The 27761-nt window shown below is 43.2% G+C and overlaps 2 protein-coding genes across 6 annotated transcripts in view; one reads left to right on the forward strand and one right to left on the reverse strand.

Moving 5' to 3' along the window:
* Positions 1-18826, reverse strand: part of dpy19l3 (dpy-19 like C-mannosyltransferase 3) — a 91730-nt gene extending 72904 nt beyond the window's left edge. The window contains exons 1-7 of one of the 4 annotated variants that reach the window (XM_063188794.1): positions 18523-18826; positions 17640-17768; positions 10307-10434; positions 5752-5842; positions 3008-3129; positions 1714-1859; positions 190-313 (exon numbers count right to left, since the gene is read on the reverse strand). In XM_063188794.1, coding sequence (XP_063044864.1) covers positions 190-313; positions 1714-1859; positions 3008-3129; positions 5752-5842; positions 10307-10434; positions 17640-17748 — 720 coding nt within the window. In that variant the 5' untranslated portion in view covers positions 17749-17768; positions 18523-18826. Of the gene's footprint in view, positions 1-189; positions 314-1713; positions 1860-3007; positions 3130-5751; positions 5843-6665; positions 7351-10306; positions 10435-17639; positions 17769-18353 lie in introns of those variants that run through there. The other 3 variants (XM_063188793.1, XM_063188792.1, XM_063188795.1) reach the window with 3 other exon arrangements.
* On the forward strand, positions 18185-23055 carry LOC134439003 (uncharacterized). Of its 2 annotated transcripts, none has more exons than XM_063188797.1 (5): positions 18185-18259; positions 19609-19638; positions 20680-20845; positions 22213-22291; positions 22488-23055. In XM_063188797.1, exons 1-5 carry the CDS (start codon positions 18208-18210, stop codon positions 22539-22541), a joined length of 381 nt encoding a protein of 126 aa, XP_063044867.1. In that variant the 5' UTR covers positions 18185-18207; the 3' UTR covers positions 22542-23055. The 2 variants fall into 2 exon arrangements, with proteins under 2 accessions (XP_063044867.1, XP_063044866.1); XM_063188796.1 differs by lacking the exon at positions 18185-18259 and adding an exon at positions 19008-19435.
* Positions 23056-27761: the final 4706 nt, after the last annotated feature.

The raw sequence follows: 27761 nt of genomic DNA on the forward strand, positions 1-27761 counted from the left end.
GTTACTACGCCGGCGACCTCGGTTTGATTCTGGCCTGGGTCATTTGCAAGATCCTTCCCCGTCTCCCTCCCAACTAATTTCCAGTCTCTCCTCCACTGTACTGTCAGAAATAAAGGCAAAAAAACTTTTAAAAAAAATATATATATTTTAAACAAAAAATAATTCTAATCCGCCCCGTTCCCTGCTCACCTGGTGAATGGGCTTCAGCTGGGGCCGCAGGTAACAGGTAATGGCCGCCACCTGCAGGGCGAAGAACGGAAGCGACCAGTTCTCCCTGAGCGAGATGGTGAACTCCACACGCGTGGTGTCCACTCTGGAGAGGGCAAGAACAAAGAGAGAGAGAGAGGGAGAGAGAGAGAGAAACACTGTCAAATCTGACACTGTCAAACAATGGAAGAAGCTAGCTAAGCTATTGTACCTTCCCTCGAAAAACACCTGCAATAGACATTGTTTGAGACACACTGTAGCACTCCCCCATCTCTCTCTTAGCTGCCAAACCATAGTTCAGCTTCTAACACCTCTAAAGACCCTGTACAGTTGTTTCTCCTTGTCAGAAATGAAAAGGGAAGGAACGTTTCAGAAAAGGTGAAAACCTTAGTTGGTATAGTGGTTGTATTTGTCAGATGGTAGCTAGCTGATATTAAGTCCACTCTGAGCAGTGTGGCGCAGAACACTAGTTAGGTGTACTGTATACTAGGGATGTGCAAAATAATCGTCATATCGATGCATCGCGATACTTACTCTCACGATACAATGCATCGATTCATGACAAGGTATCGCGATACTTATTTTCTCAATATACTGCATGGATTCATGACAATTGATTATTTGATTACAATAAAATTCGATTTGCCACGGGTTATTTTGTTCAGTAGAGAATAGGTAATATTTCTGTTGTGATGTAAGCTCTCTCCCAGATGATAGAATGCTTAAATAGAATGAACATACTTAATAAAGCTACACAGCAACTGACAAATAAGCTGTATTTTACACATTTACTGAAGTAAATATCGCAATGCATCACAGTAGTACATGAATCGCAATGCATCGTGATAGAATCGCATCGTGGCATGTGTATCGTGATGCGCATCGAATCGTGAACCCTTTGCCAATACCCACCCCTACTGTATATATACATTCCACTTTCCAAGTGTCAACACCAACGCTTTTTGCACACACACGCACAGCCCGGGAATGCCAAAAGAGCCCAGTCTGGATAGGGTTAAACAGTCAACCATCCAACCACTGTGGAAGGTAAGGATAGCAAGAAAGCTTTGTATCCTTACTAGGGATGCAAATTATCGATTAATTCATTAATCATTAGTGAATAGCCTTATTTATCGACTTACGATTAATTGATAAGCGGCATTTTCTTCCCGAAATCTCAATGTTTCTCGAAAAAAAAAACATTATTAAATAATAAAAAAATTGAAATAAAATACCACATTTAAATGAATTCTATTTCAATTCTTTAATCCAAAGGTTATTTAAATATCCCCACTATTCACACCCCTCTTCACACACACTTCACATGCCCATTTCACCTGGGTCTCTTGTCAGTTGAATTGTCGATTAATTGAGATTAATGTTTTTTAATCGATTAATGCATTGATCGATTAAAGTCGATCAATCGATTCATCGTTTGCATCCCTAATCCTTACAGACCATGAATGTGTATATGACAAAGTGAGCGCCACACATACAGTACTGTACCTGTTGAGGATGTACCAGACCCCCGTCAGTACGCCAGCAAGCCAGGACCCGCTCAGCAGCCAGCTGGTGATGTAGAGGGCTATGACGTACACGGCTTGTAGAGAGAACACCGTGTAGATGTAGAAGTAAACCGGCTCCAGGTAGGTCTGCACAACACACACCATGGCAACACATATGAGCACCATTAGGGCTGCACGATTATGGAAAAAAATCATAATCACGATTATTTTGGTCAAAATCGTAATCACGATTATTATTCACGATTATTGATTTTTTTGAAAATTATAACAAGATGAAATATAACCAAGAATGAATTATATTCGGGATGAGCAAAATAAAATTAATTGTAATAATTATGTAAAGGCAATAGCATAAAACTAGAGAGATTTCTGGCCAGAAACACCAGCCTGTCAGTATGTTCTGGCTTCAAGGACACTCTCAAAGGTAGGTCACTATTGCCACGATTAAATCACGATTGAAATCACGACTTCGATTTCACGATTTTATCACGATTTCCGATTATTTTCGATTAATTGTGCAGCCCTATGAGCACTCCTCATGGACCTCATGGAGCACACATGGACACACTGAGGTAAGTCTGAGAACCACACAGAATCACACAGCACAACACTCCTGTCATTACTGCCATGTAACATGGCATAGTTTACGGTAGCAGTTTCTCCACCCTACACACAGAAAGATATACAGCATTAAGATTTTGAAGAAGTATAGTACATACCGGTACATATTTTTGTATGTAGGCAACTGTTTCAGAGTTCGTTTCATGTTCAACTGCCATTCATTGCTGTAGGCCCAGCTCCTTTTTGCCAATGGCACTGAGAAATTATACATTCTTTTTTCCATTCGTCCATCATCAATCTCTAATAACAAACTGTTCGGAAGATCCTTCATTCAGCCTTCAGTCAACTCCTAACATGCTATGTGCTATAGCAGGGGTTCCCAAACTTTTTCCCCTGCGCACCCCCTTTTACATTTCAGTGAGGTTCGCGCACCCCCTAAGCAAATGTTGCACAACCGCACAAATACTTTTTTCTGCCATCATTACAATGGAACTTGCATGACAAGTCTAGGAGTTATAAATTACACGTAAAGATGGATCCTTCCAGCATACAATTCACCAAACAACATGTAATGTTCATTAATTCTGTAAAAACACACATCTCAGCCAGTACTCTATTCAGCTCGCGCACCCCCTTGTGGCAGGCCGCGCACCCCCAGGGGTGCACACACCCCAGTTTGGGAAACCCTGTGCTATAGTATACCCTCTGCTCACCTGAATTGGCAGGACTCTGTAGAGGATGCTCAGGAGCACCTCCTGGTATATGTTCATACGTTGCAAGAGGTTGATGGTTCTCTTGGACTCAGTCAGGTTATCGTTGATCAGCTCCACAAGACCTAACAGGAGAACGGTGTGAACACAGAGAGAGCGGGGTGAGTATTTTCTTCCTCTCAGACAGTTTAAACGGTCACCACACACGCACGAGCGCGCACACACACACACACACGCACACACACACACGCGCGCGCACACACACACACACACACAGTCTGAAGAACTCGTAAACTTTATGTCCGCTGCAGCCAAGCCAACATCTAAAAAGAACTAAAAGCCCCACAGGCCTAGAAGCTGAATATAACTCCAAGGCTTTAAGAGGCGTCAGGAGAACGGCTAAACACAAGCGACAAGCGGCAGTCGAGGCCATTTCCCTGTTAATCTGCACGGGCCGTCTAATTGCTGTGTTTTCTGCAGAAAAACATGGAGGAAAAAACATTTAAAATGCAGCTGTTAGGGGACCTAACTGTACCCAGAGCAACTTAAAAGCAACATCACCTTCCTAATGTTTTTTTTGGGATTTTTTCTCCTCCTCCCAGCCTCAACTTTATTCCCAGTTGGGTCACAATAGACTTTTAACAGTGCGTACGATTGCATAAGCACGAGCAGCCGAGTTACTCTGGGCACAGTTGTCTGTGTGTGTGTGTGTGTGTGTGTGTGTGTGTGTGTGTGTGTGTGTGTGTGTGTGTGTGTGTGTGTGTGTGTGTGTGTGTGTGTGTGTGTGTTTTTTTTGCGTGTGTGTTCATTCACACTCGCTTGTCCTGTTATTTTTGGGCTTTGAATTCCTACTTGCATACCAGACAGTCTCACAGATGGACAGTCTGATCTAATGGCCCTAGCAGTTTTCTTCTCTTCTCTCCTTGCAATGAGGTCACCTCAAGAACGGGACACAGCTGATTTACAGGAGAGTATGAAATGTTGAAATGTTCAAAGGACAAGCAGCATGCTCAACTCGCTGGCTTTCAGGTGTTTCAGTAGTTCTCCTAGGACACCCACCCCACAGCCAACAGAGTGGACACAGTCCCACTCCACCACATGACTGCTCGTCGCCTTTCAGGTGTAATAGTTCTCTTAGGACGGTCACTGCAAGTGAACACAATCCCACTCCCACTCATGGCCCACACAAGGGCCAAATGCTATTGGTGAGCTAATCTGTGAGGTAGGCTATCATGTGTGTTTCACTCAATTTTTTAAATTGCTGCCAAAGCAATGCATTAGTTTACAACTAATGTCCATAAGTGAATTAAGTAAATCCAACATTTTTTTCTTTCAGTGCACTGTGATCAGAGAGAACGCAGTCCCACTCCCACTTTCTATGACTACAGACAAGTCTATTGGAGAGCACTTCGACATGGTATTGTGTATGGACTAGCCTGGGAATTCCCATGCTGCCTTGAACGATCATTTCAATCGGAAGGAGAGCATGGAAACCTAACCCAAGCTGAAATCTTCACCAGAGTTTGAAAACCTAATCACGGAAAGGGGAGGGGGGTCAAGATATATTATTAGACAAACAGAAGCTTGTAATTATATCCCCGAAACGCGGAGCGTCGGGGATGTAATAGTTTTGCGTGCTCCGCCGCGTCCGCCGCGTCCGCCGCGTCCGCCGCGTCCGCCGCGTGAGGTCTTTCGTGTTAACGCGATAACTTTTGAACGGATGTTTGGATTTGTCCCAGATTTTTTGGGTGAATGCTCTACGGTAGGTTCATGAACTTATTCGAGGCCAACACTTTCAAGATGGCTGAATTCAAGATGGCCGAATTTTTGTTTGGCTCATAACTTCTGTCCAGTCGGATGGATTTGTCCCAGATTTGGTGTGTAGCAGAAGCAGTATGTGGAGGTGGTTTATTCTGTACAGTCAGTGATATATGTTAAAAAGAGAAGCAGTGGGTGGAAAAGTTCTATAATGTACAGTTTTGGACTAAAATGACTAAAAATTGACTAAGACTAAAATTAATTTTTGTCATTTAGGCTAAAACTAAGACTAAATTGGGAAGGCAATGACTAAATATGACTAAGACTAAAATGTATTTTTGTCATTGTGACTTAGACTAAGACTAAATTTAAAAAAGATGACAAAATTAACACTGTGGGGGACTGGAAGCGTTGCGTTTCGGGGATATACCTTAAGCAGTCGAAGGCGACTGCACAGGCAGTCTAGTTTCTTTTACTGAACCACCATGTTGACACCAGATCAGAGATAGAGAAGAGCTGTAACGATTGTTCCAATAGAGTATCATTGGGGACTCTGAGAAGAATCGATATAACATCCATTTTCATGTCAAAGCACTCAAATCAACGGACTGTGTAATTACTTGACCTAACATGATAACTTGTGTCAGAACAAAAGCAGCACGGCCAAATTTGTAGAATTAGTACACATAACCTAGCCATGCTAACAAACCCATGACAGAAATGGGTTTAGCTGGAACCACCGAGGCTAGCGTAAAACCATGTAAAACCACATGAACAGAGATCAAAGACCGCGTCAACTCTTCTCTATCTACGCCTCTGCACCAGATGCGAGACCAACCAACGCTCCAAAGTTTTAGATAGTATTTTAAACTGTTTATATTCTCCTCCCCTTTGAGAAAAGGAATAGATGGTTGCCAGACGATATCTCACTTGTGATAAACAGACTGGCGACAGCGCAGCAATGTAGGGATTGGGTTGTTGTAGCCTACCTTGCTGAATGGAGGGGGCCTTCAACATCTGTTTGTAGTAGGAGTAGTACAGGCCGCATTCAGTCCGAAAAGAGATTTCACGCTCAACCTCCTGGCAGTCGACAAAAAGAAAGGGAAGAGCAGAGTGAAGCGCACACAGGGAATAATAATATACACAACCAAATGGCTTCTCCAGATATACAGAAAGTTATCACACACACGAACACACACCTGTGCACAGGCAGTCACTCATACACACACACACACACACACACACACACACACACACACACACACACACACACACACACACACACACACACACACACACACACACACACACACACAAATGCACTCACACACACACACACACACACACACACACACACACACACACACACACACACACACACACACACACACACACACACACACACACACACACACACACACACACACACACACACTGCAGATGAAAGCATTTGTCTTCGGAACTATAAAAGTGCCAAACGTTTCGGCAGAAGGTGAACAAACAATGTAAACAAACATTTTGAGAAATACACAGCAGTTAATGCAGCAATATTAAATTCTGGGAATATAAAAATGGTGAATGATGAGCTACGCATGTAAGGTAATTTTCTCCCTCTTGAAGAAACTGCATTAGAATAGGAAAGTGAGAGTGGAAATTGCGCCTTCCCTTTAAAAACAATCAATTTTCATCTCTGCAAAACAGAAACGTTAAAACAGACAAAAAAAAATCTCCAATAGTCTTGCTGTTCAGTCAATACTAGAGGGAATGAGAAACAAGCTTTTTTAATGGAAAAAGACATCTTCGCTGCAAGTCAACCGGCAAGCCGTAACGGGATATCTCTCCAAAGTACTCTTTTTGTTTTTTAAAGATTAACACATTTATCTGTTGTGAGAATTGCACAAACCCGACTGCAGTTCCTCGGGTTCCTCCCGGGTTCCTTACCTCCAGGTTAGAAAACCAGAGGAGGTTCTCGTGTATGGAGTTGACTGCCCATGCATGGAACATCCCCAGGGCCCCTGCTAACGACAGCCCTGTTGCCATGGTAACGCCGTGCCAGCACCAAGCAGCACCGAGGGTAGTGCCAGGCTGCCAGGCTCCCTCGCTTCTCTCAGTGCCCCCTGCGGAGGAGCGCTTTGTCACGGCCACAGCCTTGCCCGCGGACGCACCGTTGCGGGTAATCCCGGCGTGCCTCTCCGGCTTCCGCTCCCCTCTCCTCCTGGTCTCCATGTCCAATACCAAGCAGCCAGCCAGCCAGCCCAGCCCAGCCAACCAACCAGCAACCCGTGCTCCCCTTCCTTCTTGCACTCTCCCAGGTCACGTCTTTATCTAGCTGGCTGGATAACAGCGCACGTTCCGCCACTGTCCATGTTACCAAGTCACGCTAGCTCTGCTTGCTGTCTCCTCGCTCTTCCACGCTGGTGAAATAAATCGGTGGCTGGGGATAGCAGCCGCCAGCCGTCCAACCCCAAAAAAGAGAAACACATTGACCTGCTGCTGCTGTTTATAACAAGCGTCTTCCACTCTGCCTTCCAAAACAATACCTCACCATCTCCTTTTGGTAGGAGCAGCAAACAGCAGCCAGCCCACACCAAAAAGGGCCTAGGGAGGGAGAGGAGGACACTACACCACGTGCAGGTCCAGGACACCATGTGACCACACTGCTACCAGAACACCATGCTCGCAGAGCACACACACGAATACACACCAGCCGGTTGACAGCAGTCTCTGAGGCACAAGCAGACCAGCCCCCTTTCCAACCGCTGGCTTGACCCCTTCGTAACATGTGTTAAAAAGAAAAATGAGTAACACAGAAAGAGAGGGTGGGGGTGGAAGAGGAGGAGGAGGAGGAGGAGGAGGAGGAGGAAGGCTTGGAACATCAGTGGGAAAAAGTGGGGCTAGACTTGAGCGGAGCGTTTTGTCAGTGTGGTTACCGTATATTCTCCCTAGAAGTTGAAGTGGAGAGGGTGCTGGTGGACTCAAATTAAACCCATGAGACAATATAACTGCCACGAACATGACCTCACACTTGACGAATTTAAGGGGCTGGGCCACAGCTGTCTCCCATCACAATAGCTTCCCCAAGGATACCCCTAGCGGAGACAGACCTGTACTTAAACTTCAAACGACTGCCTGCCGTGCCGACCGCCCTGTTTAACCCAGGGGGCATAAAAAAATTATATCTGGCCATTAAAACGCTGACAGGAAAGGAAAGAAATATATACAATGTGTGCATCAAAACCATGTGGATTTGTTCTCTCAAAATCCCAGTTCATTTTCTCAACCCTACTCCACTCTACTCTCCTCTTGCTCAGCAAACAATGCGGGCCAAACTTGGTTTCCCCATCAAGGAGTTCTGCAGTCATATTGGATTAGACACAACAACCAGTCACCACTGAATCACGCTGGCTCCTCAAAAAAGGGAGGAGGAAATTATTTTTACAGCCTCTGCCGTTTTTTTCTCTCCCCACTACAATGGAAGATATGCTTTCCTTTCCCACAGCCCCTGCCTAACTCCAGGGGCCACTGCACAGAAACAGATGATAAAAGAAGACAAAAAGGAAGAAAAAAAAAAGCAAAGGAGAAAGGAAAGGAAGAATAGCTCCGGCCATTTTCTACCATCATGTACTTTTCAATTGCTGACTTGCCTGTACCCGGAGCACGTTTGAGAAGACCTGTGACTCATGACTCATAGGGTAAACTGGAACCACGCTGCTATGCCATGCCATCTTTTCATACAACTGTGCGCGCACTTTTATTTCGCCCCAGGGGAAAACCATGTGGCATGAACCTGAGAGGGGGCCATTTAAGATGTGTCCTTTTTGAAGGCTCGCTGGAGAGTATAGTATGATGTTTACCTCCACAACACATACACCAAAAACACAGCAGGGGAGCACGCTAATTGCTGTGCAACTGAAAACGACATGCGACTAAATAGTCTGCATTGGTGACTTCAATGAGAGCTGTTATGCATGTTCAAAAAAAAAAGAAAAGAAAAAAAGAACCGTGCTCGAGCGACCAAAGCGAGCTCGCCTGTTTGGCTTGTAGAAAAGCCGGGGGAGGAATATGGGTGCCAGCGCTGTAAAGGAAAGTGACCCATATTCATAATGAATGAGAACATCTGCACAGCCTCTCAAGCAGGCAGCAGGGAAACGAGGGAACACAACCCTGGGCAGCGGAGAGAAAAAAAGGAGAAAGAAAGAAAGAATGGGAGGGAAGCGAAAGTCAGAGAAAGAGGGAGAAAGTGAAAGACACAGAGAGAGCAATAGAATGCACCAAAGGTAAGCGAACAAACGGCGACTGATCCTTTGTGCCATTATTTTCTGATGTGACGCCCACATGGCATGTTGTTTGTCTTTGTGCCGAGCAGATAAGGCATATTGTTTGAGTCATCTGTGCGGAGGCACATTAAACTTTGTGCCTCACATCCACATCCGCCACGGGAACATCCTTAACTATCGTCACACGCGGGCGAGGCAGCGCTACCGTCAGCAAGGAAGCTGTCAAGGGGGGGTGGGGGGCAAAGGGGTCAGTTGTCCAGAGCCCAGGGGGAGAGAAGGCTCAGAAATGGGTCCTCAATACATTGTTTGTATCGGAGTTGGGGGCCTTTCAGATGACTTTGTGCCGGGCCCAGCCAAAGCTGTGAGCGGCCCTGACTGTCAGCAAGAGTCTGCAGCTGACATGTTCCTCGGCTGGCCGGATTTATTTTAGCAGAGACTTTGGCAGGAGTCATGGAGGGCGCAGAGGAAGGACAAGGTGGCTGGATAATACCAGCAGCCCTCCCCTCTCTCTGACTAAGCCAGCGTTTGAAATGCAACATGACACAGTGTTTCAAAATCAGAATTGAGACATGCAAGCGCACAAAACAACAAAACACAGCGAGCCTGGGCCCACCCATGCTGTCTCTGATGTGTTGCATGACATCTTGTGTCTCAAGTCAGTCTGGTTAGCCAGGCAGCCAATTCCCTCAGCTGTTATTTTGCCTGTGAAATCTGGTAACAATACAAAAAGGAAGTGAAGTGTCTGTGAAGATTATCTTTAATCCAGGTCAAGATGATGTCGTCTTCATGGGACCTGCCTGGTAAAATGTTTTGGTCCTCATCAAAAAAAAACCCTTTCACTGATAAAAAAAGGAACTCTGCAACACATACCACCAAAGTCAATGGACTGATTGATTTTGAATGAAGGTCTGTATACAAAATGCCAGTCTGAGAACGCTAGTTTTGTTGCCATACTGTATGAAGCTTTGACTAAGAGGCTATGGCATGGGAGCCAGGAAACAAACAGGCACCAGCCAGTCAATTTCTCATATACTGTGCATATACTCAAACATCATTCCAGCAAAAAAAAATATTGAGTTGAACATTTCCATCCAGTTCAAAACGTCCAAACAATATTCACATACAGTACTGTTGATATTTGATATTGGGGGCCACAGAGGAGTCTGTAACAATCTTGATGGATAAAACAGATGAACAGACCTTCTTAGGAAAGCCTCAAACCTACCGTACACAGAATGTGCATCAATACAGACAATGTAGTGCTTACCTTAATATTGGAGAACCAGAGGTCATTTTCATGCAGAGTTGCCACGTAGATGCAACAGAGGAGTCCGAGACACACCCCGACCAGGGCACCCAGGGCCCCACAGAACACAGTCCAGCCCGTCCAAACATCTGTCACAAAATACAGTACATACAGAGATACATACATGAAAGACAGCCCAACTGGGAAACTCCAACTGCCATTGTCATTGTGACACAGCACTCCACAGCACGCAAGTGTTCACTGCACACTGCACACAACGAAATTGCATTTAGGCTTCACCTGTGCAAGGGGCCCTTACCGTAGCCCTTTCATGTAGATGGGATCACCGGCGATCCTAATCACTTTTTTCTGGAAAAGATTAACTACACCGTAACAACATTGTTACATCACCACTGCTGGTTTGGTGACAATAAGGTCACAAAGGAGGTGATGCATGAAATTAGTCATTTGCTTTGTTGTGTAAATGAAGTGAAAAAGCCCTATTGGGAAACTCCAACTCCCATTGTCATTGTGACACTGCACTCCACAGCACACAAGTGAACACTGCACACAACTAAAATTGCATTTATGCTTCACCCGTGCAACGGTGCAGCCCTAAATGGTGCCCCAAGGGAGCAGTGCGGCGGGACGGTACCATGCTCAGGGTACCTCAGTCATGGAGGAGGATGGGGAGAGCACTGGTTAATTACTCCCCCCACCAACCTGGCAGGTCGGGAGTCGAACCGGCAACCTTTGGGCTACAAGTCTGACGCCCTAACCGCTTACCCATGACTTTCCATAACATGTGATACTGTCTGTAACATAGGGCTGCACAATTAATCGAAAATAATCTAAAATCGTGATAAAATCGTGAAATCGAAGTTGTGATTTCAATCGTGATTTAATCGTGGCAATAGTGACCTACCTTTGAGAGCGTCCTTGAAGCCAGAACATACTGACAGGCTGGTGTTTCTGGCCAGAAATCTGTCCACCTAAGTTTCATGCTATTGCCTTTACATAATTATTACAATTCATTTTATTTTGCTCATCCCGTATATACTGTAATTCATTCTTGGTTATATTTCATCTTGTTGTAATTTTTTTTTTTAATCTGCAAAAAATCAATGATCCTGATTAATAATCGTGATTACGATTTTTTATTTTTTTATTTTTTTATTTTAGGGTCTTTTCATGCCTTTATTGACAGGATAGTATGAGATGCTGACAGGAAATGAGTGGGAGAGAGAGATGGGGGAGGATTGGGAAATTACTCCGTCCGGACTCGAACCGGGGTCCCCATGGGCATGCAAGCCCAAATGTGGGGGGCTTAGCGCGCTGCGCCACAGCGCCCCCCGTGATTACGATTTTGACCAAATTTATCGTGATTATGATTTTTTTTCCATAATCGTGCAGTCCTACTGTAACGTCATAAAAAAGTTGTTGCGATGTTTGTTTGTTTTTTCAGCCAATGGTGATCAGATCAGCAGCAATCCCATCTGCACCAAAGGGCTGGCTACCTCAGACTGACCTGTCTGAGAAGAACCTCACTCCTCCAGGGCATCTTAGTCAAAAAGGTTTAGCTCTAAGTAACTGAGTTTCTTTTATGTAGCATCCAAACTTCAAGTCCAGTTCAAACTTCAAGTTCAGTTATTTTGAAGTAAACTCTTCAGCCTCAACAAGAGCTGTAACTTTCCCAGTAAAAGAGTCAACTTTAAATCAAAACAAATACCTTGGGCTATTTTCATTAGAAGCCGTACTACTTGCGCAGAGCAAACTACTGTAAAGATGATTACTGAAGTACATACTGTATCCAATGATGTCAAAAAAGTGAAATTAAAACAGCATTTCAGTAGGTATGTTGTTGGGGAAAGACATTTAAATTATTATTTTTTTTTAAATACATTTTTATTTTCAAAAAAGCACAAAATAAGATGCACTTAAATACTACATCTTGAGTTGGATAAGCTTTCTTTTTTACCAAATAAAACCCACCCACCCACAACACCCCTACACTGCTATAAAGGGGAAAACACACTATATAGCAAAGCTGAATAAATAGTCATACAATTGATTTACAAAGGAAAACTCAAATAATGGAAATGAGAGCAGCAATGCTAGTTAGGATTAAGGTGTCCATATAATGACAAAGTTGGTAGGAAAACAAACATTTCAGTCTTTCAACTGTAATTGGCAGGAAGGCACAATCTTTGTTGCCTGAGGAAAATAAGCACTGCTGATTTTGTCAGAGGCACAGCACTGAATAGAGATGAAGGAGCATAATCACTGTTGTGTTATGGAAGGGATATCTCAGTACAACAGTATTACATCTTATGAATACCTGTGTGTGTGTGTGTGTGTGTGTGTGTGTGTGTGTGTGTGTGTGTGTGTGTGTGTGTGTGTGTGTGTGTGTGTGTGTGTGTGTGTGTGTGTGTGTGTGTGTGTGTGTGTGTGTGTGTGTGTGTGTTTGTTGTGTGAATTATTTTATCTCACATACACAAGTTTCTTACCCAAAAAGGTTTAACCCGTTAACAGCGTCATAAATGTGTTGCTACCAGAAAGACAATGACCGAATCGTAGTGCATTACTAAAGGCCCTAAAGGTGTTATGTCATAGTAGAGTAGTACCATGGTAATTAACCCTTCATTGAATGACTATTACAGTCAGTGCTTAATTTGAGGGGGAGCAAGGGGGAGCTAGCTCCGGAACCTCAGATGAGAGCTCCGGAACCTTGGATGGAACCTCATGGAAATACATCACAGATCCAGGTCGGGGGGGAGCCACCCATCCTCTGCGCTCCAGGACCTCCCGCTTGACAAATTAAGCACTGATTACAGTGTGCCTCAGATGGTACTTAAGGGGCTATGAGACAAAAGAGCAGCAGCACAACAACAATGACTGCTTGCAAAAGGGCTTGCACTTCTACTCAGAAAAGCACCTGAAGAAAGAGAACAGGGGAACCGCACTGAGGGTACTGAATTCATAAAGCAACTGAACTAAACGATAGGAGTCCGCAACACTGTCAATGCTCCCAGATTTATTTGCATGACGTTTCGGACCTTCCAAGTGCAAGTTGTTGTATCCGTGTAGCATGCTACATGCTACAGTGATCCATTGACTTTCACTAGCTTAGCTACATACTCCCTCTTTTAATTTGTCTTAAAGCAAGACAACGGCTTACATGAAAAATAGACACTTTACCACCTTTATAAACCCTCGCCAACGATTTTAACTGTATTAAGCCCCAAAATAGTGGCATACCCCTTTAAGTATTTGATCTAAATGAAAACACCCATGCAAAATGTATGGTTATAATCTGGAAATCTTCATAACCAGATTATAACTATAACTTCAATCCGAGAATCACTTCTACCTCCGAGCCGAATTGGCCGTGAGGTCACAGGTTCGAGTCTGGGTCTGGCCTAGGGGTCGACCGATACAGGTTTTTTAATGGCCGATGCGATACTGATTTTTTTTCCCATCACCCTTGGCCGATACCCGATTTCCGATACCCGATATTTGGGGCCGATATGGGTTAAAAAAAAAGGTTAAAAAATGACAAATATTCCAGGTCTCAAGTTAAAAATAAACATTCCTTTAACATTATCAAACTGCGGTAGAACTTGCAACATTCAAACACCCTCTCTAACAATCAAGTAATGTCTAACAATCAAGTAATAAAAAAATAAAATGTCTTGGTGCTTTTACAGAATGACATAAAATAATAATTATTGCGTATCGGCCAAAACCACACGCATATCGGCCGATACCGATACACTTAAAAAAAAAAACAAATATCGGCCCGATACCGATACCGATATATATATCGGTCTATCCTTAGTCTGGTCTGACCTCAGCGACCAGCTACCTAACACAACCAGGCAGTGACAATCCAGTGGCAGAGGCAGATGAAGACAACACTGAGAACTTTGTGTCGCTGACTATCATGCTTATTTTAAACAATGTAACTAATGATATGTAATTATGTGTAAATGGTGGACAACTGCTATAATTATAAAATCTAAAAGTCTTAATATAAATATCTTCCAACTAGAAGAATGTCAACATGCCTTTTTTTCACAGCACACATGTATAATTACAATTCTCGGAATCTCCAGAGAACCCCTTTGCTTGATTATTGCTAATAGCTTGGTAACGGTGTGAATGTAAGCATGCATGTACTGACTGCGTCCATGCAGAGATTGTACGGTAGGCTATGCTCAGGGGAGAAACTTAAACATCTCGCTTTCTTTGTTGATTAACAGTGCCTCAATAACACACTGTCATGTTGTGGTCTTTCCCACAAGACTCATCCTGTACACGTAACGCTGAATCATAGTTTTTGAGAAGAGATCAATTACAGTTACTGTAAAGAATGCAAAGGTTTCTTAAAAAGAGACCAATTGCATGCCCGTTGAAGTCTTTGGTTTGTTGTTTTTGTTCCTTAATCACGCTGTCATTTTGTGGACATCACAATATTCCTTTAATCTGAATCTGAGCTCAAGACATTCCAGACAGTTTAGAGAATGCAACGGTTTAAAAAAGGGCATTATTAAGGAAAATATTTCCCTTCGAAGCGGAATAACACCACTCCGCCTTCGGCGTCGGGGGTGTTATTCGCCTCGTCGGGAAAATATTTTCCTATAGTCACGTGTGGACAATACATTATCTCTTAATAATAACTCCTTTTAGTGTACTAACATAATTAAAATGCTGACTTTTCAGAACATGATATTCTGAAAAATATGTTTTTTTTTTTTTAAAGAATCCAAGTTTCAACCTCAGTCTGAAAGGTTTTCTAGTCAATCAGCTCGCTAAGCCAATTTGAATTGATTGCTACAAGGTTGAGGATGAATGTAGAAGATAGTGTGATGAAGCGGTCTGCACACTGTGGCATGAGGGTGGCATGAGGGTGCACACTGTGTGTGCAGACCGCTTCATCACACTACCTACTACTTTTTGTCTAGCACCTGGACAACTACCTGTGGATGTGCGCACCCTACCTCCAAACACGATGAATGTAGAGAAATGAAAAGACCAAAAATGGAGCTGAATGCCACAACCTTCTCCATGTTGGTCTTGCACAATAAACCGTGTAAATGCTATAGAAGCAGTGCAACACAGGATAAGGTCACCCTGTGTCAGAGAAAAAAAGAAAACGGTGGAATTGTACTGTACAGTGAAATTGTGTCAAAGCGCTGCTCGGCAGGTGAGAAAATCCTTTCTGGTGTAGTTTCTCCCTCTGGTGTGCACTTTGGATCTGAGTAAAGTAACGACTTACTGAAGATGCACAAAACATACATGCTCAAGCCATAGGCAAAAAATGGAAAGCACACAGGTCCTTTTTGAAGATGATCAGAGTGCACTGCAAGGTGAAAAACAGCTTTTGCCAGTCTTGTGGGAGGTTGAAGGAGACTTGGTAAAGGTGCAGACAGATAGCTTAGCGCTACCGATACTGTATGAGGCTTTTGGAGGGAGGTTTTCTAACGTTCTACACCCAACTCTGCTAGTTGGCATCCATTACACACTGCAAACTTACAAACTGAGAAATAGCATTTGCCAGTCCTGTGGGAGGTTGCAGGAGACTTCAGGGTCCAGGAAGACAGATGCTTGCTGAGGCACTCAAGGTTGCAATTTGTTTTACTTTTTTATTTAGCTACCATTGTAGCCAAATAAAAAAGTAAAAAATTGCAACCTTGAGTGCCTCAGCATCTGTTTTCCTGGACCAAGTTTGAGAGCCCCTACACTGATGAGCACCAAGGAAAAAAGGTGAAGACCCAGAAGCACTCCAATTACCTGCTAGTGTTTGAGACTTCAGGGTGTTTGGCAACCTCTCAGTCATAGGGTTCTACTGAACTGTGCTGGTCAGAAAGATTGGAATAGCCTACTAGGTTTGGGGCTATGTCAGTGCACACTGTGGCATGAGGGTGCATGTAAGTGCATTGCATACAATGCAGTGAAGATTGTGGGTAAGAGGGAAGTGAAATTTATAATTGACTATGATTTTAATTTGTGGGCTCAGGTAGCCTATTCCATTATTGCTGGTTGAATTGCACATTAATTTTCAAGTGTTTATGTGATTATCTGTTTTTTTGTTTTGTTTGTTTGTTTAAGCTGACGCTTTCATTTATTCAAAGCGACTTACAGTTATTATTTTTCAGGATATTGGTTACAATCCCTGGAGCAATGTGGGGTTAGTGCCTTGCTCAAGGGCACTTCAGCCATGGATGGAGATGTAGGGAGAGGTCAGGGGGGATTCGAACCTGCAACCCCTAGATTGAAAGACCAACTCTCCAACCACTAGGCCACGGCTGCCACGGCTGTTTTTAAAGGTGTGGGTTTGGACGTGGCTGAGACATTACCATGTGGTGGCTAATTGTCCGGGTATGCTACAGTATCTTTTGCATTGTTTGTGAAGAAGTGGTACTAGGGACTAGCCAAGTTCATGCCAAACGTCGTAAGGACACGTCCCCACCATCCGCACTGCCTGTTTTGTATTCTGTTAGCCTAGAGCAGTGTTTCCCAACCAGGAGTACACATACCACTAGGGGTAAATGAACCCACTGCAGGGAGTACGCAATTTATAATTGTACACAGGGGCGGTTCCAGACATTTATTCTTGGGGTGGCAAAGAGGTGGCGAAATGTATTTCAGGGGCGCATGCTCCTACACCAAGGGAAAATGATAAACGCGATATAATCGACACACACACTTATGTGATACAGTGAATCCCTTAAACCCTGCAACCTTAAGTTCTATGTCTGAAATGATGTCCAGCATTAAGGCTATTGGTCACAATCAGGGCTCTTAATTGGGGTGGCAAATCATATTTCTGGGGGGGCAAATGCCACCCCCTGCCACCCCTTAGAACCGCCCCTGATTGTACATAGTCACATTGGGATAGGAGAAGAGATATAGAGGGAGAACTCATGGTATGACAAAAAAGGGCTTAGGCCAGGGTTAAAGGTGTCTGCCTTCAATATAGCCCTAAAGGGCATGGGGAAATCCTGGTTTGTGTTCATAGTGCAGCCCTCGGAGGACTTTTATGGCCCTCCAAAGAATCTGAAGTGGCCCCTTGAATGAAAAAGGTTCCCCTCCCTTGGATTGGGGGGTACGTGAGACAAACAAGGTGGGGGAACTCTGGCCTACAGGATAGATATTTTGCTGATATGTCTGTCTGATGAAATAGCCTGATATGGATGCCTCACGTGTGAGAATTCATGACCATGCGTAATCATTTCATAAACATTTTCCCTGGGCATGCAATATTTATATAATAATTATTCCGACTGTATGTGCTTCATATAAGAAAACTGACACTAGAACTGCATTACGTGGAAAAAAGAAATGGCCTGACCTGGGCTGCTCTTATCTGGGTGTGCGTCAGAGGAGCCCGGATGCAGGTTATGGATCTCAGGCCCAGCATCCTTCCCTTTGATACCCTTCCTCTGCCGCAGGGCAGTCATGGTGGACCCGCTCGCCAGTCCTGAACAGGTATGAATACAGGACATAGGGTTAAAATAAAACATCACACAGACACGCTCAACAAAAAATCCAACATCTAAATAAAAAGACAACTTGGCATTATTAACCTATAGGACAATAGGCCTACCCCCTTCTTGATGGTGCATTTGGTGATGTAGGTTACTTACTGAGTTGTTTGAGAAATGTATAAATGATTGAATGTATTTTGAGGTTTGAAGTTTAACAACAGCAAATCATAATTTAAGTCTATAGGGATAACGGCGGCGGACCAGGCATGTTCTGTTTTGGATAGAACTGGTGACATCACATCTCCATCGTATGCTATCATTAAACAGCATAATGTCCACGGCGAGTTCGCAGAAACACCAGCTATTCGTCGTGGTTTGCTTCCATAGCTTTACAAACTGTCGTACAATGACGAGCTAGAACTACACCAGTAAATGAAAGGCGGGCAAATGCAAGGCGGCTGGAATCAACTAACCATGCGTCAAGGTAATATATGGACGGAACATTCAAACCGATTTCTAGAACTACATCTATTTTCATTCATTGAAAGGCCCGTTTCGCAGCGGCGTTTCCTACTCACGCCACAGAGGGGGATGTCAGCAAATCTCTGATCGCATCACTTGCTAATCTCGGGGTTCCGCGATGGGCAGGCTATGTCGTGCGCTGACAGAAAGAGCATTCGTCAATTCTAGTGCTACACACAACGCGCAAAACATTTGCGGTAGCCCTTCATTCATTCTCCCTCCTACCCTTTCAAATTGTAGTTTCTTATCGGCTGCCTTCAAGCCACTCCCCTCGTCTTGGTTACTCTCCCACGAACACTGGTGTAGTACGCTATGGCTGGCCAAAGCTGTCCTGCTGTGAAGCGTCAAAAGAGTGGGCTGTGCGCCCTTCCAAAACGGAGAATGTATTTAGAAATGAAACGAAAGGCTTTCAGATTTTCAAATGGTCATACACAGCCAATGTACCTGCCACTTGTGTGAACTGGCCACGTAATGATATCGAAATGATTGTTGACATTTCAACACTGACTGACTGTTGTCAGATCTAGCTCTAGCTAGATACTTTGTTGCACTGACAACCAATGTCTCAGTGAGATGGAAGGGGGAGGGAGGGGGTTTACTTAAGCTATGACTGCGCGAGCGTGCGACTGATAATATTGCAACTATGACATACGCAATGAACTTCAATAAAACTGATGCTGTACTAGCTGTAGACATTTGGGAGCCTTGATTGCGCACAGTTGCCTCTAAATTAGCGCGAGGCTGGACACCTTTATGGCTTCAAGTGTTTGCTTGTCCTTGTTGTCTAACTGTTTCCATGGCTACTGCCAGACAGATCCTATTAGAGAGAAGCCTACCCAAAGTTCTTTCATCCACTGTGGCCAAGTAGCCATTATTCACGCCGCCAGAGAATCACCTAGGTAGGTTGCAAGTATGTCGCAATCATATTCTCCGTCAAAATGTAGCAGTCCTAGTAATAGAAGAAGTAACAGTAGTTACAGCAGCAGTAGCAGAAGCAGTAGTAGTAGTAGTAGCAGCAACAACAGCAGCAAAAGTTGTACTCCCAGGACTGACACCAGCATTGAAAGCAAGAGTTCCAGAAGTTGCACAAATAAAGCGTTTCGCACACCCCGTGAGTCTGCTTCAGCTAACTCCAAAGGCAAGTAAAGATTCACATCATAGTTCATGCCAACTGACAGATGGATGAGCATACCAGACTAATTTAAATTCGGGCAAACATAATCCTGTATTTTCCAAGTTCACACATTTTTAATCAGACCTACTTTATATCCACATTTATTGATGCATTAATCTAACTATCATTTTCTTTAGAATCGACCTGTGATTCTGAAAGCACAAAAGGTGAGAAGAACTTGACTAGGCATTTTGTATTCAGTATTTGATGGCATATTCTGTATTCCAGCAATGCATTTTTCAGTGCAGGTTACAGTATTAATACTACGTAGGTTCAATATTAGCACTTTTACTGGTCTGTCCATTCTATCAGCGTGGGTCAGAAGAAGCCTTAGAAGTTAAAGTTTAGCTACAGTAACTTTAACTACATTGTGTAACCAAGGCCAACAGAGAAGTAAACAACATGCCTGATAACAGCTGGACTGGGACAACAAACTGATCCGGGCATTTCGGCATAGACCAGCCCTCACCTCCACACCCATACTAGAATTATGATGGTTTCAGTCCACTGTATATTACCTAAGGATGCATCAGTGAGCCTCCCCACCTAAATTGTGGGCCAGCAATAAACAAAAAAAAAACAACAGAGTCGGGCCATGAGGAGTGTCGGCCCACCGGGAAAATGCCCTGTATGCCAAACTACCAGTCCAGCCCTGCCTGATAACAGGTGGCCATTGGGGTACTCCAGTAGGCTATTAGGTTTCAGCATTTTCCTCATTATGTCATCTTGAGTTAAATCCGTAACACTTAACTTGACACAGGTGTCATATGCATGACATAACAATGTCATAACAGTGTCATAATGCAGTCATTCATGTGTCATAAACATTATGTCAATGTCATAAACATTTTATGACTTTATCACTGAGTGACAATGTCAACTTATCATGACCATAAAATATTTATGACACTGCCACCATGTTTATAACTCGCTCATGACTGTGTCATGACAGGGTTTTGACACTATTATGACACTGCACTTATGGCATCCGTATGACGCCGGCGTCAAGTAAAGTGTCACCGTTAAATCTAATAGGAGAGGAGCCTTTGACTTAGATTTGCAGCAAAAATCAACCCATGAGAGCCCTGTAGTAACATTTGGCTAGTCTATTCGTTAAACCACACATTCCGAGTACCCATCACACATTCTCAGTACCCATCATCACCCATCATCAGTGTATGATTTTAATGTGCTATTACTGTGTGTAGTTACAATGACAGATCCTAGTCCTACCGAAGACATGAGTAGGCCAGACACAAGGCCGCCGCCCACCAGGTATAAATCGTCCCAGCAGCTCATCAAGGAGAGGCTGGGGAGACTTAAGGAAGAGATATACAAGGCCTCAACACAGCACCTGCACCAGCGCCCACAGAGGTGATGTAGTAGCCAACTCCATGCTGCATGCTCACATCTGGGAATTACCGCTTCATTATTACATTGCATTATAGTGTTTCCCACAGAAATTTTGTTAGTCAAGGTGGTGGGGGGTTAGCTGGTGGTATCGGAGACACATGACTATCATCAATGGATGCTGTGCAGTTTCATAAGAACTGAAGTATGACATGAAAAACCCTAAAAGTGAACCTTTTTGGTGACTCAAATTTAGGAATTTCATTCTCAACCCCAAAATCGTAATGTTTTCAGTGGACTTAGGCAAAGTGGTAGGTGTTTGTTGCCATGGTGGGCACCTTAGCAATAGAGGAAACCCTGCATTACATTACACTTACCTGAAGGTTTTATCCCAAGTGACTTACAGTTATTTACAGGGTATTGGTTACAGGTGGAGGAATGTGGGGTTAGGTGCCTTGCCCTTTACTAATAATAATAATAATTGTATTTGTATAGCACTGTGTCATACAAGGCATGTAACTCAAAGTGCTTAACAAATGGGAAAAAACATTGTTAGAGATAGATTTAAAAGGAGAGGTAGAGAAGAGAGGCAGAAAAAGCAGGAAGGCAGAGGAAGAAGAGATAGACAGAGAATGTAGAGTCATAAGGTCAACGTAGGTTAGGACCAGGATTCTTAGCCATGGATGGAGGTGAAGGGAGCGGTAAGGGTGGGATTAAAACCTGTAACCCTCTGATCCTAAGACCACCTTCCTATCTAGTACTCAAAGTAACATCCCTGTGCACAACCACTTGTCCAGGTGCTGGTGATGTGCAGTAAGAGTAATCCAAGTAAATGAAAGATGAATCACAGCACACTGGTATCTTTGCTGGTAGTTTATTTGGTTCACCAAATAAACTACCAGCAAAGATACCAGTGTGCGGTGATTAATCTTTCAACCACCTTCCTATCCATTAGGCACCATCATCATTACATCTCATTATAGAATGGTACATTGAGGGGGATCACCAATGACTGTATATTGCAATTATACAACTAATAACACCCATTGATTGACACACGAGAGAAATTCAAGAGTGTATGGTGTTAATAACAAGTGTGATCACAATGATGCTAGAAATGGATGTTCCTCTTCATAGTTTGCATTGACGTTTGTCTCCGGGGTTGCTTGGGAACTGTGAGCTCCATCTTTGGCAGGCTTCGCCTGTTACCCCACCATCAATACAGTGTCAGACAGCATAATAGGCAAACTCATAGACAAACTGCCTCTAGAGATAGTTCCTGTTGAGTTTCCTTGACATCCTTTTTTGTGTGACTGGAAGCCACCCCCTGGTGGGTGCATGAGAGTATGAGGTGAGGTGCTTTAAACACGCTGTGTGAATGTATTGTGCAGGAAACCTTATCATCCGTTTGTCTGGAACAGCTTGGGCCCATACAGAGGAACGCATGAGATTGACTATCTTATCACCATGGTGAGACACCGTCTTGGTTCCCTCATGAGGGTTGAGCTTCCATTTCACAACACCTACAGTACAGCACAGAGATCCCTCCCGTATGTGATTTTACCACTTTAAACTCCCAGGGTATTTGATTTGACAGCTGTTTTTGTACAAACTTTTCAGAAAAAGTAAACAGTATTAAACTTAACGATCTTGATCTGTTTTGCAGAGTTCATGGGATGATCCAGAGGGCAAGCCACGAAAAACAGGCATGGTGTCTTAAAATGTATAGTATACATATGATCAACACAAGAAATACATCCACATTTCTATTCATGAGTTAACTTTGCTACTGGGAAGAAAGTAATGAAATGGGCATGTTCTTATAAATCCTGAGAATAATTTAGGGAAATAACTTGAATTAAATACAAGTTCAGATTGATTATGTTATAACATAAATGTGTAGCTCTACTACCTATAACGTGTGATTTTAAGCTATTTGAACAAATTATAATAGTTCTAAGATATCTACCATGAGATTTCATCAAGCTGGGTCATAATAAATAGTGTTATCACTGATAGTTCAAACCGAGACAAAACCGTTCTCAGACGCTTCAGTGAATTATAATTTACTTTTATCCTTAAGTATACACATACTTGGTAATCTTTTATTTTTCCATGTTTATTAATTGTGTATTATTTCTCTTCACTTCCTCAAACTTGTTTTTACTTTTGTTTTTGCCAAGCACATTTTTGGTCTTTTTGTATGACATGCCATGATGCAGTATGAAAATAAACTTGGCTTGCATAGAAAATTGTGTATCAGTAGTAGGACAATGAAACAACATCACTATCATAAAACACTGGGTTTTGGGAGGGAAAACAAGGCGTTATCTGTAATTCACCTTGTCCTTCTGGCAAATCCATATTCAGATAAGTCTTGACTGTCACTTGTTGCACATGAAATTCCAATCATTCAGACTGGTCACACATCCCTTTTATATTTCAAGAGGGCCATGTCATTGAACTCCCCCGTTGCATTCATATCAGATATTAGCTGCAGCAAAGGAGGAAAATCAGTGGGCATCCAGATATGGTGAGGAAAAATGAAAAAGAAGAGAGGAAAAAAAATAATAATAAAAAATCATGCAGCAGCTGACATGAAAGGGCTGAAGATTATCAAAGAGATTTAAGAAAATAAATTGGCAGGCCGCTTACTGGAATAGAGGATTATGGGGGAAGAAAAGCCTAAATGTTTAATGCCTCCCCCCATTTCTTTTTCTTCACTCCTCCTCGTGGATGGCACTTGTTTGTCTGGGTTTATTTCTTGATCAGCCACAAAGCAAAAAAAAAGTAGGTTGCGGCCCATTCTGCCACCCCGTATCGTCTGCCTGCCGCTGCGAGTTTAGACCCAAAACTTCAATCGGAGAAAGGCCCCAGCCTATTAGAACTAAGCCCCATCTGTCCCCAAAAACTCCACAAGGAATTGTTAAGCTTAGGAATAGAGAATTCTTTGTATTTATCTCCCTTTAAGTTCACCAGACCACAACACACCACCACCAGACTTGGAAACTGGGGGTGGAGGGAGGAAAAAAAAGATGTGGAATTATGTGGTATATACAAACGACAAGACCTAAGAAGCCACTTGCAACCAAGAGTGTTGCTCCCTCTCTCTTAAGTGATTTCCATTTTTCCTCTCCCTTGATCTCCAGTCTCTGGGGTGGGGTCCTATATAAAAATGTGATCTTGTTCACGAGACTTATTGGTGGAGCAGTGCAGGCTTTGTGGCACGCATGCATGGAGACAAGAGTTCGAGTTGCTACAGTATAGTGAAATGGAGGGATTAAGAGGTAGAATTACTTATTCTCCACGAGAGGAGAGAGGGATCCATTTTGCGCTTATCGCTGCAGCGCCAGCCTTTGGGGTTACACCATTTTACAGTAAGTTAAACCCACATTATAAGTCAGGGGGGTCTTTCTCACATTTCCCTTATTGATTTAAATACTTGGAGAAAAAAAAAATCAACACCTTCTTCCTAATCTCAATTTTTAATGACTGCAGTGCAGTAGGAGAGGCCTGTGAGATACCCGTTCGATTAGTGCTTAAGTAACCGCTGTTTATGTGGCAAGAACCCTCACTCACCCCCTAAATTGCTGCCTTTCAGCAGTTCCCGGCAGGAAAAAAGTAGGTAGGCCTGTATGACTTGAGTGTTATGTGCTAAATGAACTGGTATAATTAGCTAAATTAAAACAGGCTGCTCTGCCTCATTGAAGACATTGGCCTCTATTGAAGTGAATGCTTCTAGCTGTGCGCTTGATGGTTAAATGTAGGGCAATGTGCAAAAAAAAAGTGCTCGTCAAAAAGGGGCCTAGGATGCGTGAGTGCTTGTTTATATATAACAAGAAACGCCAAGCACCAACCTTCACGAGGATCCAGAAGCCATGAAGGGCTGTGGTTTGGAAGAAGCAAACCCAAAAACCTTCAAAGAGCTTATTTCTACAGATAATGGCAACGGGCAACATCATGCTCAATGCTTGCAATGCAAAGCTATCTATAAATAACCTAGGTGGAATGGATGTTCCCCCGGACCATGTTACATGAAAATAATTGAATGGCCACTTACTGTATAAAGCGTCTTACATAGCTCACAAGGACAAGGGAGGAAAATATTTAAGTTTCAAATGTTTGGGTTAGGTAGTTTGTTCTGGAATCAGAGGGTTACAGGGTCGAATCCCACCTAGTAGGCTACACTAATGGCTGAAGTGTACTCCGGGGACTGTATCTAGAAGTGTCTTTGAATAAGGCATCTTCTCACTCCATTGGGGCAGTCATGGGTGAGCGGTTAGGGTGTCAGACTTGCATCCCAGAGGTTGCCGGTTCGATTCCCGACCCGCCAGGTTGGTGGGGGGAGTAATCAACCAGTGCTCTCCCCCATCCTCCTCCATGACTGAGGTACCCTGAGCATGGTACCATCCCACTGCACTGCTCCCCATGGGGCGCCACTGAGGGCTGCCCCCTTGCACGGGTGAGGCATAAATGCAATTTCGTTGTGTGCAGTGTGCACTTGTGTGCTGTGGAGTGCTGTGTCACAATGACAATGGGAGTTGGAGTTTCCCAATGGACTTTCACTTTCACTCCATTGCTCCAAAAGACTAACCAATACCCTGTCCCTACATAATTGCAAGTAGCTTTGGATGAAACCAGAGCCGTTTAATAAGAGTTGCGCAAACCGGGGACCAGGAAGTCGGTTGATGATGTGATTCGCGTAGATTAAAATGTTTCTTAACAGTAAACTGTTAGTTTCCAACGAACAGAAGTTCGTTGGAAACTAACACAGAACCATCACATACCAAATAAAGATTAAGTACAAACAAATTACATTACCTTTACCACATTTTCTGTGTTCTACGGCCACCTCCTAGAACTAAGTAACTCCTAATAGAACTAAAGTCAATGGGGATTTCCATGTTAACGCTCCGTGAGGCTCCATGAGAGCCACCATTGCTGTGGAAAGATTGGTTCATAGAGGTCTATGGGAGTGACGTAACTCTGTTATTAGATGGCTCTGGATAAAACCATCAGTGTTATATCGTCACCTTCCTAAAATAATGGCTTAAGTCGTTTTTGGTCAAGTTCACGTTTTCTCCTAACTCATGTCCTCCCCCTTTCTGAGGGAGTTTTTGTGTTCCCTGAAAATCCTGGAAAAAAAATGACTTAGGCGATTATTTTAAGAAGGTGACGATATAAATTGTTCTATACCACAATAACAGTTTGGAGCAACAGATCATCTCTTTGCAGTTCTCTCATGAGGGACTATTCCGCTCTGGGGTGCATTTCTGAACTAAGGTAGCTACTTTGGTGGTTGCAAAGCATTTTCCCATTGTCAACTACGTTGCTAACTGCTTACAACTACGCTTTCCAGAAATGCACCCTTGAGTAGTAAGCTACTCATTATTTCTTTAGAATACAATACAAAGTGGGGAAAAAAAAACACGAGAACCGTATAAACAAAGTGTTCATTTAAATACTCCATGAATTAAAAAGGTCAGAAGGTCAATTAGAACTACCATAAATGGTTCAAACTATGGGGGTAGAATGACCAAACAAAAACCAAGTAAAAACAAAAATAACTTCAAGAAAGAAGACTGTTTTGATATGCCATGCGTTTGCACTTTTTCTTGACTCTTCTTAATTACTTTGGTGCTTCCTCCGTGATGGGAGGCAGGGCAGGCCTGGAGGAGAAATAGGGTCCGGGCACCTTTGGCTTAAAGGGACCCCTCATAATTGGTGATGAACTAGAACTAGAACTGACTCACCAGTGGGCCCCGAACCCTTGTGGGCCCCTATTTTCATAGGGGCCCTTTAAGCCAGAAGTGTCAAGGCCCTATTTCTCCCCTAGTCTAGCCCTGAAAGCAGTTTACATTTCTGAAAATAGGGCCCCACGAGGGTGCAGGGGGGACTCACTAATTCGACGCCCTTTCGGTACTTATCGCTTACGTCATACGACCCTAACCCTAAATCTAACCCTAACCTTAACCCTAAACCTAACCCTAAATCGCTTGTTTGAAATGTTTGATTACCATGTGATGTACCGAGAAGGCGTCAAACTAGTGGGTCCCGGCTGCAGGCTGGACTCACTGGCAAATGCCCGCTATGCCAGATGGCCAGGACAGGCGCCTTCTAGTATGAGTGAAGATAAAAAAATCACAACACAGCTGTGTGCTTCCTGTCATTGCTGACAAAGTGCCAGCATGGACGTGTGACAAGGACCAGATTTTGACAAGAAGTGTGTAATACTGTTAAAAAAGGAGTGAATTACAGTACAAATTTAAATATCCACCTGGTATGGAGAGCAAAAGAAACTTGAAGAAGCCCATGTGTAAGTTTCCTTGATCAAAAAGTCATTACAGAACTCATAAACACCACAACAACAACATTTACAGTATATGTTTTAACTTTATTACCAAAAAATACATTGGCAAAAAAATCCTAAGAATACAGTATGCAAGCTAACTGAACCCGAACATAAAAGCATAAAAGAATGTATTGTTGTTAACCAATGAGAACATTAGAATCCTTTTCCAGGAGGGAGGATATGAGCCATGCTGACATTCACTTGAAGCTCACATATGCTCCTCTCCTTTGGCACCAAAACATGCTGCTCGATGTGCTAAATTAAATTACTAAAAACTAAAATCATTCCCTCATATACAACGTAATGAAGACAACAAAAAACACCTCTTTATAACTTTGGCTTTAAAAAGTTTTTTAAGTTGGCCATTTTGTTTGTATTCGTTTCCCTGTAGTGCTTTAAAGAAGGCATTTAGAAAAATAGATAATTCTTTACAAAAGCATGTCAGTTTTTTTTTTTCTTCTTCTCAATACTACAGTTTATAATTTACACGTTGAATGCCAGACACTCCAGTACCATGGCTTGTGATGTGTCAGAGACCCATAGATCACAACGGTGAACACAAAGTACTCTAAATCCGAGGTTGCTATG

Source organism: Engraulis encrasicolus, chromosome 22 (assembly GCF_034702125.1).
Source record: "Engraulis encrasicolus isolate BLACKSEA-1 chromosome 22, IST_EnEncr_1.0, whole genome shotgun sequence".
In the NCBI taxonomy this organism is placed as follows: Eukaryota; Metazoa; Chordata; class Actinopteri; order Clupeiformes; family Engraulidae; genus Engraulis; species Engraulis encrasicolus.